Source organism: Plectropomus leopardus, chromosome 20 (genome assembly GCF_026936395.1).
Source record: "Plectropomus leopardus strain MGB_pleo_1.0 chromosome 20, ASM2693639v1, whole genome shotgun sequence".
Classification (NCBI taxonomy): domain Eukaryota; kingdom Metazoa; phylum Chordata; class Actinopteri; order Perciformes; family Serranidae; genus Plectropomus; species Plectropomus leopardus.
The window spans coordinates 18,583,624-18,604,721 of record NC_142195.1 but is presented as its reverse complement, the minus strand read 5'-3'; the positions used below and the strand labels follow the sequence as shown (position 1 = coordinate 18,604,721).

Genomic DNA, 21,098 nt, shown 5'->3' with positions numbered 1-21,098 from the left:
ATGTCAGTCTAAGCAGCAGCTACCTTTTGGATCTAATTGAGGAGGCTTGTGGTGCAACACATGGGCTGTTCAAGAGATGACAGCTTACAAACAGCTTATTTCCAGCATTGTTTAGACCATGTAATAAGTAATTACTCTCAGCACCTCCATTTCAGCAAGGTAAAGGAGGACAGTTTTACTCTTTTTTTGCGGAGTCTTTGAAGATAATGGTAAATTCCCTGATTTTGAGTCTACAAAATGTGCAGTTTGCAAATCTAGGGTTCAAGACTAAACTAAGGTTACCACCTTGTGGTTGTATGCCTCTGCAAACCAGTCAAGTTGCAGTTACAGTTTGTATCCATGTCGGTGAAATAATAGATGCTTCACACACTCACGCCCCTCTCACTGTTCCTGATGACATTGAGCACCCTGAGAACTGTTTTTGCTGAACATTTGGATGTCACAGTGGGCTTCAGTTTTGACCTTTTGGATATAAAATGTCATCACTTTATCATTTCATCCTGTTCGACATTTGTGTGAAATTTTGTCATAATTAGCGTATGAATTCTTGAGTGACAGCAAAAACATGTTTTGTAAATTCACAGAAACCTTGACCTTTGACCATCAAAATCTAAACAGTTCATTGTTGAGTCAAAGTGACCGTTTGTGTGAAATTTGAGAAAACTCCCTCAAGGTGTTATTGAGATATCACCTTCACAGGAATGAGTTGGATGCAACATCACAATGACCTTGACCTTTGACCTTCAAATACTAATCAGTTCGTTATTGAGTCCAAGTTAATGTTTTCGCCAAGATTGAAAACATTCTCTCAAAGTGTTCTTGAGATGTTGTGTTCACAAGACCAGGTCAAAGTGATCTTGACCTTTGACCTATGTTCACCAAAATCTAATTGGTTCATCGCTGAGTCCAAGTGGACGTTTGTGTCAAATTTGAAGAAATCCCTTCTCGGCATTCTTGAAATATTGAGTTTGCAAAAGAGGGACGGACAACCAGAAAAGGGCTGGTCCAGCCATGGCTATTGCAGGCACATAGGCATTAAAAAACAAACCAGTGTTTACCAGTTGCAAACCGACCAATGGAACAAAACCTGATCAAAGAACAATGAACTGTGTCATCTAAAATGGTTTTAATTCTCTTCAGGCCACCTCATTTATTTAACTTAATTAGTTGTTGAAGAATGGCTCTGGCTGCAAACGTTCATTATTCCAAATATATTAAAATATTTCACATAAAGAGGGATTCATCACAAAGCCTTAATTTGTCTTTTTGTCTTGGCAGTATTTAACATTATCCCCACTGAACCCACAATCTGAGAACACGTTAAAACATCTATATCTAATATGCAAATGAATAATTAAAACCTTTGTTATGAGTCCATCTCCTTTGGTAAACGATGTACATTTGCTGCCAGGGACTTCATTTATAAGCTTATGGCAGCGATTGTGAAAGTGAGGAATGTCTTTCACTCTCCTCGTGCTGACGGACAGCCCCAGAGGAATGTGACTTGTGGCCCTGCTAATATATCCGTATTGATGTGATTACATGTGTGTAGTCAGACGGTGAGATGAGAGGCAGGTGCTTTGGAGGAAGAAAGATGACGAGCATGTTTTAAATTACCTATGTTGAGGGAATTTATCGACAGAGATGACCCAAAGGCCATTATAGAAGTAAAGAGGCTATAAGATTTTTCAGAGAAGAAAACAACTCAAGTTTTGAAGAAACACGAGGCTTGCGCTTATTGCTGATATCTGAAAGGAATTAAGCCCTGCCCCATCCATCTTGGTTGGGTCACAATACTTCATTTTCCCTCATTTCTCTGAAAGGGGAAAATATGATTCCACCTATCGATTGCTGCATAAATGTGTTGCCTAGTGATGAAAGATGAGGTGTGCTCTGCTTTTATGTGATCCGATTAACCTCCAGCTGGGAGTGGGCTCTGTGCTCTGCCCTGGTTCTCCTGCAGTGTCAGGGTGCATGTGATGGGCACTTAGAGGGATTAGTGTTGTTGTGTGGTGTGTGTTTTGTTTGTGTTGAGCTATCACCCAGGACATTTCACTAACCAGGGCATTATATTGCCAGCCACTGAAGGCAGTTTTATATCTAGTAGCCTATACTGAATTTAAGAGGGTCCAGAGTGTGCTTTTCAGATTGTAAATTGGTAAGGATAATAAATACATGCATACTGGACATTCTTCTTTTGGTGTCTTATAAATTACACTCTTATTTTGTGCATTAAAGATGCTTACAGTTTGTTTTTTTTTCAATTGCTATGGTGCGCTTAATGAAACTGGGATCCACTTGATGTTCATTATCACCTTCTTAGCACAGCAGAAGTCTTCTCTTGTAAATGTTTTAACACTTCTTCATGTGTTTCGCACATTTTCACACCCTTTTTCAAAACAACTCAGATCTAATCAAAGGAGCCAAACCTCTATTGGAATAACTGTGTTAAACAAAAGGAAAACATCTAATCACAGCTGTCTGAAATTACTTGCGTAATAAAAAAATTAAAAAAAAAACAAAACAAAAAAAACCTCAATCAGTGCATATTCAGAGGCCATCTCTGTGTTGTTATTTGCAAGTATGGGTCAAAAAATCCAAATGTAATAATGAATCTGCATATATAAAAGTTTTTCTCATTTGCTTGAACATATTCCTTTATTCAGACGCTACACTGTCAAAACAGCTCATACCAAATGAGAGTGAAAAATGAAGCCAATGTTGAATTGCCGAAAATTGCAGTCCCTCTAAAGGCCACTTGAAGCTGGCCCCAAAAAACAAGTCAATGAATAAATATAAACCCCCATGTTATAATGCCCAACTTTAGATAAACTTGTTTACAGCTTGGTACAAAAAATGGTTTTGGTCTCTATAGCTAATTAAGAAAAGTTGTTATTCCACGTTTGGCCACAATGTCAAATTGGCTTTAAAGCCCAATGCTGTTCCTGCAGAGGCTTGCTCATAACAGGAGTCCACAAACCAATGGGTGATGTTATGGTCATTACGTCCATTATTTTTACAGTCTGTGGTTCACACACAGGCCTGAACTGAAAGTTAGTGGCCAATATGGCACCTTTTTTTTGCAAATTGCTGGAACACTCACAAAACTTTAAAAACGTGTAACAATAGCAAACATGTCCACGAAACAACAGAACATGTGATCAAATTAATATATTATTTCAATCATTCCTTATACAGTGGAAAACAAAATAAAAAAATTAAAATATCAATATGAACCAGCTCAGCCTTTGGTAATTTGTGTGTCATGTCTGTGTTTGTGGATACTTTACATAGTTACAGCATGGGAGAGCAAACATATCAGCATGACATATATTCCTTCTTCCAAAGATGAATTTGTCTGTGTTAATCGTTTTGAAAAAAGAGTGTGAAAAATGTGTGAAACCAATGACGAAGTGTTAAAACATTAACAAGAGAAGACTTCTGCTGTGCTAAGAAGGTGATGATGAAGATCAAGTGGTTCACAGTTTCATTAAGAGTGTTTTAGCAGTCGAGAAAAACTGTAATCTGACCACAACTTGTGTTGTTTAATGGAAATATTTGCTTTTGGTGCATGTTTTTAATGTTTTGTGAATGTTGGAACATTTTGCAAACACAATGTGCTATGTATGTGTAAACTGTTTTGGAAATGTGACTTCTAAATAGATTAATGTATTCAAGCTAATGAAAAAAAAATTGTAATGGCCTTTTTTAGAAGTTGAGTATTATGATACTACAATGTTTGATTAAATTTGTCAAAACCAGTCTTCAGTCAATACCACAATTAAAATAGTTTGGGGGGATTTTCAATGGCTTAGCTAATTGTCTGGCTGCTCAGAGGTTTTGGAGACATTCAGCCTCCTCTCTCCTTTGTATGCACATAAAACTTTATCAGAAACTGTCTTTAATAAGGTTTTTTAAACTTCTTGACTTTGCCAATGGCATTTTCTCAATCTGAGCAGCAGCTGACATTTATATCCAGCCCTCCAAGAGCCCCAAATACCCTTTTCATTCTATTGTTCTGTGGCTGAAAATGAAAAAGTTACCTCTTATACTGACCGACAGTAGGTCCATTGATGGTGACTTCAAGGTCCCCTAAGCAGTTCCTCTACAGAGCAAGCCCCCACATAGAGCAAATGTTTAACAAAAGAAAATGCCACGTAAAGATCACGTCTTAATGTTTTACCTTGTGGACTTATGAAAATTTTGGAATCTCAAAAGCTTTTTAAATGTCAGTAGTAGAAGACACAAAACAAGATGTGCCTTTCTCTTTAAAACACGCAGTCAGTAAAGTACAAAGCTTTGGCACTTCCTCATACAAAAGTGGGAGCAAAGAAAAACAAAAAAAACAGCATCAGACAGCATGAAAATGGTATGTTATGGTTATTTTTAACATGTGTCCTGGGGTGATTTCCTGCCCCTCTATTTTACTTCTTACATTAACTGCAAATAGCTGCTTAGGTCCATCTGTGTTCTCTTTGTAAGTCCTAGAGGCTATTGAAAAGATGTTACAAAGATGAGTTTTGTATGAAAGCTAAAAAGACTCATTTTTATGAAATTCTGAGGGAATCATTTAAGCATGGAAGACAGAACTTTTCACAGCCAACATTATGTTGTGTTAGATTATGTCCATTTGAGAGCTATGTGGATGTAGAGGATATCCTACATTTCACTGCTGTGTTTCCAGGGTCCTGTTTTCCCTATCTCAATAGTGCATTAAGGAAACCCAAGAAAGACATTCCCCAAGTCCATATTCACTCAGTATGACATGGGCCTTGTAAGGGGACTACAATCATGACTCTCAGAGTGATGACATAGTACGGCCACAGTTCTTAGTCAAAATAAAGTTCCTCTTTCTGTTTGGAGAACAGTTTCCAAGTTAATTGTAGGAATTAAAAAAAACAACTATGATGAGAAAGACTTAATTGAAAAAGTAATAAGTGAGGTTGGGGAAAAACTGGATTTACCACCACGTGGTTCAATGCCCCCTTGCACCAGTCAAATTGCACTTACAGTTTACATTTTTGTCTGTGAGAACATGGATGCTTCTCTCACATCTCCCTCTGCAAGCACATAAAGTTTATACATATGCACAGTTACAAGGGAGGCACCCAAGGTGCTTGAGTTATGGCCAAAATGAGATCACCATGACCTTCAACCACCAGAATCTAATCAGTTCATCCTTAGTTCAAGTGGTTGTTGTGGCAAATTTGAGGAAACTACCTTGAGGGCCATCTTCAGATGTTGCATTTACAGAAATGAGATGGTTGCAAGGTCATACTGATCTTGACCTCTGACCATCAAAATTCAATCATTTCATTATTGAGACCACTCAAACATTTGTACCAAATTTGAAACCATTCCTTCAAGGCATTCTTGAGATACCACATTCACAAGAATGAGATAGATGAGGTCATCTGAAAACAGCCTCGGCTATTGCTGTCGAGGAGGTGTAAAAAAAAAAAAAAAAAAAAAAAAAAAACTGGAGAGGGAGTCCAAAACCTTCCCACGCAATCTTACTCATCAATTTTGATCATACATTTTAATCTATTTATGGCTCTTTGTGGCAAGAACACAATGGCAGGGTTGATGTACGTTAACAGAATATTGAACAGGGGAACATAGGACCCAAACAGCAAAGGACCTTGGACTTAGGACTTAGGAAGGAAGGAACTTAGGACCCTGGGAACATAGTACCCTGGAAAAACAGGACCCTGGGAACATAGGATCTTGGAAACATATGGCCTTGAAAACATTGGATCCTGGGAACAAAGGATCCAGGGACAACAAGACCTTGGGAACATGGGACCTTGGGACATAAGACCCTTGGTAAATAGGAGTTTTGGAACATAGGACCCTGGGAATATAGAACCCCAAAAACATAAATATGCTCCTTTTGCAGACTACTTTTAGCTGAACATACTTTTAATTTTGACACTAATGTGGGACTGAATAAACTACAGTGCCCATGTTCATGGTACTGAAGGAACATTGAAGCCACTGTTTATGTGTGACATACTAACATTGGCTATTTCTGAGCTCTGTGGCACAGAGAAATAAGCTATACGAGTCGTTGCTTGTTAGCAGGATGAATTCATTGCTGGCCTGGTCTTTTCACAGGATTTCTTGGCAATACTAAACATGTAGAACATTTGTCTTTTCTCTGACTTTTTCTTTGAGCCTGTCATAGACTGGAACAGAAATGTAAAAAAAAAAAAAAAAGGCACGGACAGTCAGATGCACCAGATTTAGATTTCACATGCCAGCCTTGTCAGTGACCACTTGTGGTCGTGAGAAAAGAGACAGTAAGAGTTGCAATGAACCCTTGTACAGGTGTTTCTAAAGAAGGGGAGAGCAATTTTCTGCTGCGTTTAAGACGGCTCTCTAAGAGACACAAGTCTAATTTTAAACTGAATCCTACAATGAAGGAGGCATGTGGGCCACGCACATCATCTCTTGCTGTGCTGTAATCTTTTGACTTTTTTTTGAACACCTACAAGAAGACAATACAACATCATCACCACCTCCCACTTCCTAACTCCATCTTCTGTTGCTGTTCGTCTTCCCACTTCCCTCGATCACTTCTCTCCTTGTAGATTTCGTATGAGAAAATCTGTTTGATTAATGTATTACTGAAGTCAGGCCAACTTAATATGTTTGATCAGGGACTGGTTGCAGGATTCACACATGGTGGAGGATAAAGATAGGATGAGAAGAGGAGGAGGGAGGCAAGATGAAGGGATTATATTTCTTGGGTGAAGTTCTACTCAGGTCGCCAGGGATGAGAACAGGTGATTATAAGAAACGGTTTGATTCAAAGCCACACATGGCTGACTCGGGGACATGAATGCTTTAATACCATTTTGAGGGTTTATTTTAGAAGTTGGTTGCCGCATGTTTTAGGAATTCTGTGGAAAAGGCTTTAAATGAATTTTAATTTGGAGTCCCATGATGTTGTGGCCCCCCTGGCTCCTGCTACATGAATATAACATCAAGACATTAAATCTTGAATATAACATCTGTCTAATGATGAGGCCAGTCCGGTTCAGCCGCATGTGTGATATGTGATCACACTCCTCGGCCTGCGTCCTGAGGGGTTGGCAGTGCCCGAGATATCCTGTACGAGAGTTTACGGCCAGGATTTACCGTGGGGGTTAAGTTATCTGCACAAATCATCCCCTTTTTCATTTGCAGAAACAGCCCTGCAGACATGATTTACAAGTACAGTAGCCGCAGACATGAACTCCAAGGGCAACCCAGAGCTGCAAATCATGCCGGCTTTACTTCTCTCTTTACGATGTCCTATTGGTGTCATGGAAAGGGACATATTCTAAATCTGAAGTTACAAATTACAACATTTTTCAGCTGTAATGAGGTTTTTAGTTTCATCTGTGTCATAGTAAGTGGAAAGTAGGACAGTGTGTCACTTCCCCCAGTGAAAAAGAGACAGGAAAATCCTCTCACTGCGCTGTTAGCATGATCCAGCACCAACTAACCACCTGCTCTTGACATTGTTCTGTATTTTGTCATTTTAACGGTAAACATCATTCTCTCAGTCACAACTGTGTACCAGCAGACACTCAAAGTGAACGACTTCAGCGGCTATCTTTGCATCTTTTTGTATTTCTTCAAATCATTGATGCAGCAATGTATAAAACTCTGGAGTCTGACTAGTTTGAAGACAATGAAGAATACAAACAAAAAAGCAACTGCTCACAGAAAAGTGCAACTAATTTAAATTTATGATTCATTTTTATTATTTTCATGGCTTTGTTACCCGTATCAGTGTCAGACTTTCGACTATAATGCATATGATTACATAGAATAGAGGTCTGTAATTAGGTTCAGGCTGTTTTTCATTTCGGCAGCCAACACAATTTCCACAGCTGCGGGGAGACACAGGCCATATTTTGAATTTTTTTTTTTGTTTATTTGAGAATAAATTCAACTTATTAAAAAACAAATGCCATGTAGATGATTTTTTTATGCCGCTGATGCTTCCGTCCACATCCTGACCTGTGTAATAAACCGAAATAGACCTAACTGCTCCACTATAGTGAGACATATAGTCTTAACAGATGAAGAAAGATTGAATATTAACTCTACGATCAATTCGTGAGGCCCTCCATTAGGCCATGTTACAGTGCCTTATGATAAAAGATATACAAATGAAAGGTAGATAATGAAAATGTCATTTCAACACCAGGAGCCATAGTATGCCTTATTATTGTAAATAGTCTTCTGCATGGCAAAAGAGCAGACACCATATCCCTTTTCATGACTCTTTCCTTATGAGATGTATTGATTATTAGATGCATATATAAGGTCATTTTCATCACTGTGCATAAGCCTTATGGTTATATATTGCTGAATGTTAAGTAAAAGCTTCAAATGGATATTTTGCCTATTTTTATCCAGCTTTGTATCATAACAACATGGGTAGTATGTGTCAATGAACTGTGGCAGTTTCCCTCTGTCTAATTAGTGCCTAGACTCCCCCTCAACAAACACCATTAGATGATGCAAAACGTGTCATCCGGCAGGGTTTTGCTGGCTTTCAGGGCTGTTACATGAACTACAGGCTGGACATCTGCATTTTTATATTGCCCGCCACCCATGCCGTCACTGCGGACACAAAGAAAGGCAGAACAAGGGACAGACACGCCTCTCTCTTAAACTCAGACCAAACTGTAAACCTGTAAAACTGTAAACGGTAAAACTATAACGTGCTGATCGAATATAAACCAAGATTCAGTTACTACAATGCTTCTGTCTCACCTAAAATGTATTCAGAAACATATTTTAGTGCCCTGTTAAGCTGTAATAGGGAGAGTTGGTGAACAGGAAATGGGCACCATACACAGTGAAAACAGACACTAAACGAAACTAATCAGCACTGATAATATAGAGACTGACTGCTGAGCTTCACCTCAAATGTTTTTAGAAACATGTTTTAGCTCACTGTTTAACTGTAATATGCAATCGTTTGTGAACAGCCAGCCGCCATTGTGTCAAACAGATGAGGTCACATTACATCGCCCACCAACCGAGTGTTTATTGGTCTGCTGCAGCGCATTCTGGTAGTTGTAAGTTTTCTACCTCATAATCAAAAGCGTATGCCTCAGTCCTTTCTTTGTTTTATTCTCTGATCACGTAGCACCAATTTCACAAGTATTTGCATCTTTCGACTACATAGACATCCTAGTTTTACTAAAGGATCATCTTTCCAGCAGTAAGATAAATCTTTAAAGAGCGAATTATCTTCTGATTATATTTTAGGACCAGATTTCAAGATTTTCTCGTAACCACCAAGGTAAAACAGGGGTTTGAGGAGGTAGGGTTAACTTCCACTAGATCCTCATATCTCCCTCCTCTGTATCAGAGGCGGAATCGTCCTCTCCTGCCCGATGCTAGGTCTGTCCATCTGGCCAGCCGGTCATTGCTCCACTGCCATGGATCATCACAAATCACTGCCACGCTACGTCTCCAACAGCACAGAGACTTCAGGACAGAAAATCAATGGGCTCCCATGGGATACTCCATCAGTCCAAATATCTGGAGCTTGATGGCGAAGAGGGGAGGATTTGCAAGACGAAGAGAGGGAGGGATGGAAGCAGGTTTGTAGGGCCATATTAGGTGAGGTTGGAGTGTGTTGTGGCTGTGAGCAAAAGTGGTAAGAGAGAAAAAGAGATGCTCTGAGAAAACAAATGTTTGGTAAAATATGAGTGCCAAAATAATACCTGAATTTTGTTACCAATACCAAACAGATAAAAAATTTTGGTGGTGGTTTTGGTGGAGGTTCAGACCAGTTCAGACTGTGAGGCAAGTCTCCCCAGGGGGCGTGGGAGAGTTGAAGGGGAGGCGCACAGGCAGAGACGTGAGAAAAGATAGTGTGTAAGGTGAAAGAGGCAGGTGTTTTCTGGTTTTCTGAAAACTACAGGAAGTTAGTTATTGTGGTTGTACCTCTAATATGGCTTGCTCAACAGCATGGTCTGCAGTTGGAGCAATTAAGGTATTTTCAAACCCTTTTTGCCCAAAATTTGCATCATAACTCAGTCATAACTCAGTCAAATCTTTACACGTGGACATGTCACATTTTTAGGATAACTGAGGATAACTCTGTCATGATATGTCTATCGCAAATAAATGACCATCAGTTTGCTTAGAAATCACTGAAAAAAAATTATTTTTAACTCAGGAGCTAGCCCTCAGTTTTCTTAGCCTTCTTTCTTCAAAGCAATCCAGGAAGAGTTGCCTGTACATGCATATAGCATTATAGCACTCAAAACTAGTCTTGGTCTCAAGAGCACTTGCCATTGAAAACATTACTAGAACATTACACTTAAAAATTCTCAGAACATTTTTAGAACCGAAAATTGCTAGCTGAGATTACATGGACTTGGCAGAAAGGCACATGCAGGATATGTGCTTTTAATCTCCAGTCCAACTGATTCTGACATTTGCATTCTCACGTGCATACTGTCAGGTTTGCAGTGCATTTGCAAAAGGGGTTTTGGTCTCATCTTTATGTACTGTAAATACACAATGTTCTTGGTCATGATTTGGTCTTGGTTTTGGTGGTCTTGACTATAACAGTGCTTCCATGGTTACATTACAAGAACTGCTAAACTGCAAAATATGCCAAATTTATCCATAATATTGTTTTAATACAAAATGTTTGGGAAGCTGAACACTTAAATTAGACCAGGAATCATTTGATCAAAAGATAAGTAAAGAAAAATACCATTTCCCACTTCCACAGCATATGCTATGCACTAATTGTCTTAGTATACAGTTTATGCAGCAGTAACGTTTTGTACTAACAGGAAATTATGCATTATGTGCACACACCAAACATCAATCAAACTACAGCACTGAAATGCCACCGCCAATTAAACTCCACAAAGAGAGGGTGAGATTGTATTCCAGATCTTCCTCTAGCGGTCTCACCACCATCCACAAATTGTTTTAATGTTTTACAACTGGCAGTAGCTCCTACTTTTTCTTTGTGCATAGGAGGACAAAAAATGCATATCAAAAGCTGAAAATGTTTGTGATTCTGTCGCTTTTCCAACGTGATATACTCAAAACCTGGAATCTCTGTCTGGAGCATGGAAATTGGGCACAGTTTTTGACCCTTTGAAACATGGAGCAAAATCACTTTTGCTGTGCTGCTTTCAGACACCTTTCACAAGTATTTAAAACTTTAAACCCTGAGCAAAGTGGTGCGATCGCTTTCAAAAACAATTAAAAATATAGGGGGAAGTGTCTAGGAAAAAAAGGGAGAAAAGCTAGAGAAAAATATTTTCATTGTTAATTATCATAATTACATATTTAAAATTATGTTACAAAATTCAATTGAAGCACTTTTTGCAGCTCATTTTTGTTTCTTTCTTTTTCTTTCTATTTTTTAAAAACTAATTTTCAGGTAATTTTCTTATACTTTTTACTCATTTCTTACTAATTTGTGGATCATTTCTTCTTTTGTTGCTCATTTATCTCTTTGTGTGTTTTTAAAAGAAATCAAGCCAGTTTGCCCTGGTTTTAAAGGGTTAATAATCTGACTAGGCAAATAGAAGATTGGAATGACAGAAGAGGAAATTCAAAGAGGAGGCAGGAAATCAAGTCATAACACAAAAAAAGAAAGGAGAAACTGAGGGAGAGAGAAAGCAGATCGCCATAATGAAAAGAATCGAGAGTTACGGTAGAGAGAACGCGGACAAGACTGATAAGCAGGTGACTCCTAAAGACGCAAGTGTTTTGAATTGAGTACAGCAAATTCTTTTAAACAAGAGCAGCAGCTCATGAAGGTGATATCATATGGAAATTTCTCCAACAACCCATTTAATATTCACTGCTAGAAACCGACTGTAGATATGATTGCCTCAGGTTGCACGCAATGCATGCAAATGTTATGTTAAATGTGAAGTGCTGCCGTCCTGGTCGTGAGTTATTTCCTCCAATTTTTCTCATTGTGCTCTTTGATTTCATGCCTGGCTCAGGTTTTTGTTGACAGGGTTTAGACAATGGATCTTCATCATACAGCTATAAGTACCGTGATGCATGACTAAAAGTGGATTACTGCAGGTGTTTTTAAATCAGTTGTTGAAACAAAGGTTAATGGATAGATAACATCTCCCTCTTTGTCCTTTTCTCTTTCTGTGTTTCAGTGGTGGATTGCAACGTGATCCAGGAGGGCCTGCAGAGGTACGGCCCCTCACCAATCTATCTGCCTGTCAGCTACCGGATCCTCAATGCCGAGTCAGCGTTCTTCCTGCAGGAGGTAAACCAGGACTTAATGAGGAACTCCAGCCTGCAGGCTCGCACCGAGTCCTTCTTCATCCACCAGGCCCGGCAGATGCCCTTTGTCAATGCAAGCTATGGGCCCTTGTCTGTTCAGCAGCCTGTCCCCCTGGAGCTGCTCCAGACCCTGCCAGGGCCGTTTAACACACCCTCCTTCACTACATCATCAGTGCCAACATCAGCATCATCGTCACCTCTCTTTACATTCAACTGGAAGGTCCACACCTATATTATCAGTGAGAGGATTCACCCCAGTTGGCCAAAGGTTCAAGTGTTGTTCTACATTGCAGGGAGAGACTGGGATGATTACACCGCCATTCACAAGCTGCCCTGCGTGCGGATGTTCGCCTTCCACGAGACTCAAGAGGTGCGTGGGACGTGCAGGCTAAAAGGGGAGCTGGGCATATGTGTTGCTGAGCTGGAGCCCCTCGCCAGCTGGTTCAGCCTGCCCACCGTCAGGCCGGGTAGGCAGAGAGTCTCTGAGCAGGCCCAGGGCACTCCTGTGGAGCTCTACTACATGGTTCAAACCACGGACAGTGGAGACTGCAGCTCAGAGGATTCAAGAAAGGGCAGCTCCATTCGCCCTGACCAGCAGAGGCCAATGGGCTATTTTGCAGGGCATACACCAATGCAGCGCATTGGGAGCGTCAGGCTGTTTCAGCCGCTGTCGGAGCTGAAACTGGACAATAATTTTGTGGTGATGGCGCCCTCCAAGCCCATCCGACAGAGAGAAACAGTCTCTACATTTCTGGCTCTTTCCACGCTTTCTTCAGTGCCAATTTTCACCCTCAGGTGAGTCAGCCTCCTCCTGGGTGTTTCCTCTGCTGCTCTCCTAATGTTCTCTCATCCTCCAAATTCATTTCAACAGACATCATTGGGCATACAAGCAGTTGAAAAAACTCAGAGGAAGTAGCAGTGATAGAAAAAAACACTCCGCAACCAAAAATCCGACAATGCACGACAACATTTACAGTATTCCCATCTGTCACTTTTGTTTAAAATTGTGCTGAGGCATACAACAGGAGGAAATTCTTAGTCATTGTTTGTCTGAGTCACACTGAAATGAATCATGCAGGGTATAACTAATCTAGTACAGCCTCTTGGTTTCCAAAATACATAGATCACAGTTTGTAGGCAACACAGTTATAGTCCAATGGTGTATTTATTATACTATACTGTTGTGGCTTGGAAACATTACTTATAACAGCTTGTTTCATCAAAATAATCTGCAGTTGGCAAAACTGGGGATTAATCTCTGGCATTAGATGTTAGAAAATGTGTGTATGACAGGCTTTTCAAATGCCACACCAGACTTAAATCCACAGACGGTGTTGTCATGACACTGCTAGTCAACTGTTCAGCATCCGGTAGGTCATTAAGCTTGTTTATTTAGGTCATTTGTCTACTAATCAGAAAAAAATATTGCGAATGAAAAGAAACATTAACGAGATAGTGCCCTAGGGTAATCAATTACCTGGCCTTATTGTGTGAAATAACAATGCAGTCAACACTCTCAGATCCTTTGCCTGCCTTGCTTTTACAGAGTGAAGGCCTTCACACAACACACCACAGGCCTTTTTTTTCTCTTTTCATGCGATTGATGTGCAAGTCAATATATTTTTCAAACTAGTTTTTTGGATTCTTGATACAAAACACGAACATACAAACAAACATAAAAAGCGACAGAATTTTTTTTCCAGAATAAGGTCAATTTTTCTGAGTCTTCAAAGAATGAATGAAGGCATCAACTAATCACAATGCATCTATGAGAATCATAAAGCAACACAGAATCTCTGTAGTCCAAACCAAGATGGCAAACTTAATTACTCCTTTCAATCTTAATGGCAAATGCAGCACATACTACAAATGCTACTCCTTATTCAACATACTACTATTATTTTCATGTATGGCAAAGAAAAGCATGAAACTCTCACATTTAAGAAGCAGGAAGCCACCAAATGTTTGGGTGTTTTTGCTTAAAAAAATCACTAAAGCAATTACTCAGTTATCAAAACAATTGATAAATCATTTTCTTTTGATCGACTGATCAGTTAATCAACTTCTTGTTGCAGCTTCAGTTGAGAACTATAGAATTCTGCTCTTCCATATCTAACAACCTAAATCTTTTCAGATGGATAGCCCAGAAGCCTATTCAAAGGGGGTTTGTGACCTAATGTCTATAATTTAGGGGTCTTGACTCTACAGAGGTTGAGAACCACTGACTTAGACTTAACAACAGCATCAGTAAGACTGCTAGATGCTGATCCGGGTCAATGGAGTCTCAGGAGTCACAAATTTGCCTTGCTGCCTGCAAATATATTCCAATCAAAATCTCTCAACAAACTGGTGCTGCAACTGTCTGAAACTGATATTGCTGCCAGTATGTATTCAAATCACATGAAATACTTGCAGGTGAGTATTTCACATTTTTTTATGTTGTCTATTGGTCATGCACCCGGTGTGTAAAGGCCTTAAATATTAATTTCAGTCTCCAGTCATCTTTTTGAAATAAAGTCATTTCAGTGACGAATAAAAAGCATGCCACACACACCAAATCTTTGCCCTGAACCAACTCAAAAGCTCTATTTCAAAGTTTTCTGGAAAGTGGAAGCAAAAGCTATTCCAGTAATGTAAGTAAAAGGCTGAAACTGAGCGCAGAGTTAGAAGAAAGTTCATTCATGGAATTCTTTTTTTGCTGCTTACAGTTAAAGGCTCATGTTTACTGTTGGGTATCACCTTTAGAGAATGTGTCTTTCTTTATTTATACCACTATCGTTCTTATACGAAATGATAACCTTCTATAGGAGTACAATCCCTAGAAACCACATGTAACTAGGCTTCTCTTTATAAGAGATTTACTGGCTTCTAGAGATGATTTTTTTTTTTGGTTAAATTGCAATGGATAAAGTGTTTTACAGAGCAGTTTTGTTTGTTTATTGTCAGCCTTCCAAGTCATTTTTGGGGAGAAATTAGAGATTTATCTTGGTGCTTAACACCTTCCAAACTGCATCTTTGACAGTCAGCAGGGGATTGTTTTGACGGGATAACACCTTAACTACGCCCTTGTGCTACTTATGAAAATTGTTTTCATGTACTCTCCTTCAAAATTGCCTGTCTGAGGAAAATTTGTATCTGAGGTGATTCCACACGACAACAACAACAACAAAGTAGTTATTGATTCATTGAGCTTTGTCTCATGCAAATTACCATTCAAAGTGACTGTAATTGCTCCATGTTGTGTGATGCAAATTAAGGTGTAAGGAATATGCATTCCACTGGGCTACTTTTATGCCTGCGATCTAAATCATGGCAGATGAAACAGTTAGCAGCCTCAAAGTGGAGCTGTGACAGAAAGCCCTGGCAATTTGTCAACCCTGGGTGAGCAGGAAATCTGCCAAAAAGCCTCATTGCTTTTCCTCTCACTCCAGTGATGATGAACTCCCATGAAGTATTAGCACTCGCAGTGTGTGTTTATCATATTTGTCAGTGTGTGTAAATGGGAACTTTAAAGGCGGTTCCTTTAGTGCGTTTTTGCACCAGTGTTGCACCCCGATCGTTCAGAAGTTAATCTTTTTTATGTTTTCCTTTGGGATGGTGCGGACTTAAAATTCCACCAAAATACCTCATTAGCAACCAAAAGATTAAACCTCAAAGTATTTGAAAATCACAGGCTACTTTACAGTACTTGACTGCCAGCTTACAAAGTCTGTAATTGAACATCCGAACACTGATGAATAATCTTGCGTCAGCTTTGTTGTGCATTGCTTTTATGTTACAGGGTTAGACCTGTGCTGCTATTCAATACTTTCTTCTCTTAGTTGTTGGACTTCCTGATAACGAGAAACTTTACTCGAAAATACCCTTTAGGAACTTGATATCCCCATGATTATTGTGTGAATTCACGCTCTGATCAGTGGAGTTGGGGTCTCGTGAATGTGTGTGTGCATCTGCATTTTGTCTTGGAATGTGTTTGCATGCTGTTGGCCAGTGTTTGCCTATGCGTAGATGTGGGTGTGTTTATGGACAGTTTACTTTACAAGTAGCTCTGGTGAGTTTCTCCCAGCGGCCAAGGCATCATTAACTATTTATGTTCTCTGGAGTTACTCTCCTCTCCTCCCATTCTCTTTTCTCCCCCACTTACCCATCTCCCCCCTCTCCTCCACCACGGTCTAACTAGTGACAAAAGAATATTGAGAATCTCTCTGGGCAGCCTTTATTCCTACATGCGCTGCTGTCAGATGAAATCAGGAGATTTTCTTTCCTCCAACTTTTACTCCCTTTACTACTTTCTGCACTTTTTTGATAGGAGTGTAAAACTCTTTTGGACTTTGGGAAAATATTGTGATGTATAATCCTCGTAATTTAGTGTTTACAATAAGATTAATTGACATAGGATTACTTGCATTTGCCTGCACAGAGCACCTTGAATTTTTCACGCTATAGACTTTCTCCAGTACTCTCAGCAGAACATTAAGTCTCAAAATTTGACTGCTTAGCTTCTCCCCAATGGCATAGCCAACCTATCACTGCTGTTTGTCAACACACAAAAAACAATGTCTACTGAATATAAAGCAGATTTCCAAAGGCTAATCATTTTCTCAATAAACCATCAAGATGCATCTTTTTATGTAATGATTTATTTGTCCTCTTTGTTTGCCTGTTTGAGAGTAGGGCAGCAACTAATTATTATTTTTATTGTCAATTACTGTGTAAATTATTTCTCGATTAATTGGTCAGATGTTTGGTCTATAAAAATGCCAGAAAATGTTGAAAAAGAAGTGTTTCCCAAAATGACATCCTCAAATATGTTGTTCAGATACTAAATTTACTGTCATAGAGGATTAAAGAAACCAGAAAATATTTGAAGTTGGAATCATTTAAAAAATACTCAAACCAATTATCCCATAATCAAATGTAATTGTCAGACAAGCAATTAATTGTTGCAGCTCTGTTTGAAAGCACCACATACAATCAGCAGTCTTCCACAGACACATATCTTTACAGTCAGCTGGATTACCCATCCATCCTCTGGGTCAGAGCGGTTAATATAGACCTCAGTCTGATATCGCAGTGTCTAAATCCTGTGCAGAAAGGTCACAAGCTGTCTGAATGCAAAGCAGTAATTTTCATACACAAACCCAAGCAAGCCTAATGGTGGTGAATAACAAATTTGTTGGTCACAGTAGAGCAACTTGATACCAAAACAAGATATTTTGCTGTTGATGTTCTTATGTTGTAGCACCAAAAGTAAGTATCCTGTTAGCTGCCGCATGTTTCCTTAGGAAAGTGGTTCTCAAACTTAAATAAGAGGGATAATAATATTAATACATTTTAATTGCAGGCACCTTTAAAATCACTCAGACACCTTCCAAGATACAATTAAAAACAAGCATCTATGTATCCATAGATTATAGAATAAAACAAAGCAGTAGTATACAATAGTAAGTTTAAAAAAAAATAACAAGACAAAAGTAATTATAAAAACTAGGTATGAAATTATCATTACGAAGTCATCATCAGTGCAAATCTCGATGTGTTTGTCACCATTAGATCAAATGGGATTTAAAGGTGAAAAGCAAATCAACATTGCAAATGTCTTGTGGGAGAGAGTTCCAAAGGCAGGGGCAGAATGGCCAAAGGCTCTACACCCCACGGTAGTCAAGCGAGCAGATGGTGATGTAAGTTGGATTGCAGAAGGGGATCTGAGAGTACAGGAGAGTGTGAAGAAATGAAGGAGTTCAAAAAGCTACAAAAGGGCTAAGTTATGAAGGACCCTAAAGGTGAGAAGCAGAATCTTGAAATCAATATGCTATTTGACAGGAATCCAATAAAGCCTCAGAAGAACAGGAGTGATATGATCTTTGAAAGGATTTCTAGTAATGATACGTGCAGCTGAATTCTGGTCCAATTACAGTTTATGAAGACACTTGAGAGAAAGACCAACAAGGACAGAACTGCAATAGTCATTACGGGATGTCACCAAAGTGTGAATGAGAATGGTGGTGGTGTTTATTGCAAGCGATGGGTGAAGACAATTAAAGATGGAAATACAGCATCCACGCCCGAGAAACATTAATGACGTGTGCTTCAAAAGACATGCACTATCCAGGATCCCACCCAGACTCTCAACTTGAGGAGAAGCTCTTTGGGGTTGTCATCGGTCTGAGAGAAAGGACCTAAAAGGAGTACCTCAGTTTAATCATTGTTAAGTTTGAGTAAGTTGTACCAAGTACCAAGATTTAATATTTAATAAACAGTCTAAAAGGGAAGTGGGCAGAGGAGTGGAGGTAGGCTTGGTGGATAGAGAAGGGTGTCATCTGCATAGCAATGGAACTGAATGCCGAATTTCCTAAAAATATGGCCAAGAGGTAAAAGGCCCAAGACAGAGCTCTGACTTCACCAAAACTTTCAAGAATTTTACTAATTCCATGACTTTTTCCAGGCACTCAAAACAAGATTGTGGAACTGCATGTATTTTCCATGTTTTCTTGGACCGTGGGAACCCTGCAAAAAGCTTTTTAACTGGCAATTTTCTCTCCTACCTTATTGTGTAATTGGCTGTATTTTATCTAATACAAACTAATCTAATTATTTTGAAAGTGATTGCGGGCTTTTAACCCTAGCCACAGGAAAAACACACACATTTGTGCACACATAGAGCCATGAATAGGCACATATACTCACAATGTGGGCACAGAGATATACACACCCTCACACATACATGCATGGCATGCAAGCCCTGAGTCGACTGTAAAGTCATGGTGTGTTTGTCATGCTAAAGTCTCCCAGTGGAATCAATAATTCCCCGCTGCCCGCCTCATTAGCCATGGAGAGTGGTGTAACAGGTTGGAAAAAAGGGTTCTCCAGCTACTCCTTATTCAACATGCAAATGAAAACACCATTTCCTCCTGAACAAATTAACAGGCTTTTCAAAAGATAAATTGCCCCAGCTGTATTGTAATTTTGACTAAACAATCCAACATATTCTCACAGATCCCCCCAGGGGCAGTGTTGCTGATGAATGCAAATGAATTTCTAATATCTGAGAGTGCGAAGGTAAAAGTATGGGATTGTTCACGCTGTGCCAGCCCAAACAGTCAGAGATTTAGCATGTGAAGGAGGTCAGGTCCAGTGTGGGGGCCTTAAATAAAAAAGTGGACTTTTTCTCAGGCTGGTTCTGAGTTATTTAGACAGAGTACAGTGTTTCGGGTCAGCTGATTCAGATCCAGAAACATAGTTCACATTTACAGGTCGTGTGCTTTGGCTGTTTGTTATTGGCCATTGTTTGCTGAAATATCAGCAGGAGAAAAGGTTGGAGTAAAGATGTTCCCCTCAGTGTATTAGCCTTATCTTGACTTGACTCCTCTGTGAATCAGTTCTTGGTAAAGGTCACCCAAGATAGGTATGTCTCTTTTCCATTTCCATTTCTGTACTTATCTGTACTTTTCCTGGTATTTTATCTGCCACTCTGTCTTGGTTTCTCTCCCCTTCCCTGTGTTGTTTAACCTTTCCTCTCTCTCTGTACACACTCTCTCCTTTTCTGTCATACTCGTGCTTTTCTTGAGCTTGACATGTTTCTCCTCCTTATGCTGAAACATTGGCAAAAAAAACTTTTTATATTTAAATATCCAGAAGACTTGCCTTAAATTAAAAGTAAATTCTGTCTCGGTCTACCGTGCCCTTCTTTACCCATCTCCCTCTTTCTGTTTGCTCAGTTAGCCTGCTCACCAGTGTTTACTTTGAAAGCACAGACTTTCCTCATTCACTCATTAATAAGTAATTAGTCATTTGCGGCCTGGGGAGACCGTTCACTATTTAGATACTACTCTCTATTGGGCCTCGCTGCCACAAAGCAATCACCAGTTGCCCGCAGCAAGTAATTTGAATCCTTGTATTTTCTACCATAATGATTTTCCATCACGTTTCTCCCCTTGAATTTGTGTCTAAACTGATGAATTTATTGGACATTGGAAACCCAGAATGTATTGCTCTACCACTTTCCTGCTGCCTGTCTTCATTTATTCTTTATTCTTGCTCTGTCCATCTGCCTTTGGAAAAGGCTACATATCCCCGAGGGAATTTTGTCAACCCACTGCCTGGCAGAGGGTCGTAAGAACGGCGCCGTACCATTCAGAGTGACACATGCCTACAAGACTTGAGTATCGACAGGGTCAGAGTTTGGTTCGTTTTTTCTCTCTGGTTGCTTTGAACTTGTGAAAGTCTCGCAGGCTTTTTATAAGGGCAGCAGAGGGAATGAAGGGATCTGGAGTGGGGTCCTCCCAAGAGAGTGGTGCTCCATATCTGCTCTAGTGATGATAGGATTTCTGACTAATAAGTAAATTGCGTGGTAGGTACTGCAGGGCAGTGTATCTACTCCTCTCAGATATTTCAACTTGTTTCAAGATACATCATATGCCATCTGACACAATACAGATAATACAGATAATTTTGTGATGATTTGATCCACAGTGAATCAAAGCCGAATTCAACGCAAATTTTTGGCCAATCTCTCATCCAAATCACAAGAATAAATGCTGGCATTGTACATTTCTGCAAACCATGGATAAATAACTGTTGTCAATTATTATGTAGCAGAAATTTCGAAATTTTAAGTTTCTTTACAATTCAGTAATGCTGTGGTTTACATGTAGTTATGTTAAGGCACAAAAAACACTTGGTAATCAGGAAAAAAAATCATGTTTTGGCTTTAATTACCTGGCTTTGGTGGTACATTCATGGCAGTTAATGTGATCCACCATCCCCTCCACCTACCGATGACAAAGTCAGCTCACGTGTAT

General features: G+C 39.5%; 1 protein-coding gene across 1 annotated transcript in view; it reads left to right on the top strand.

Annotated features, from left to right (window-relative positions):
* Positions 1–21,098, top strand: part of LOC121960000 (transmembrane protein 132C) — a 190,105-nt gene that overhangs the window by 44,908 nt on the left and 124,099 nt on the right. Inside the window, exon 3 of the mRNA XM_042509583.2 lies at positions 12,168–13,092. Within this exon, the coding sequence (XP_042365517.1) occupies positions 12,168–13,092 (925 nt within the window). The remainder of the gene's footprint in view (positions 1–12,167; positions 13,093–21,098) is intronic.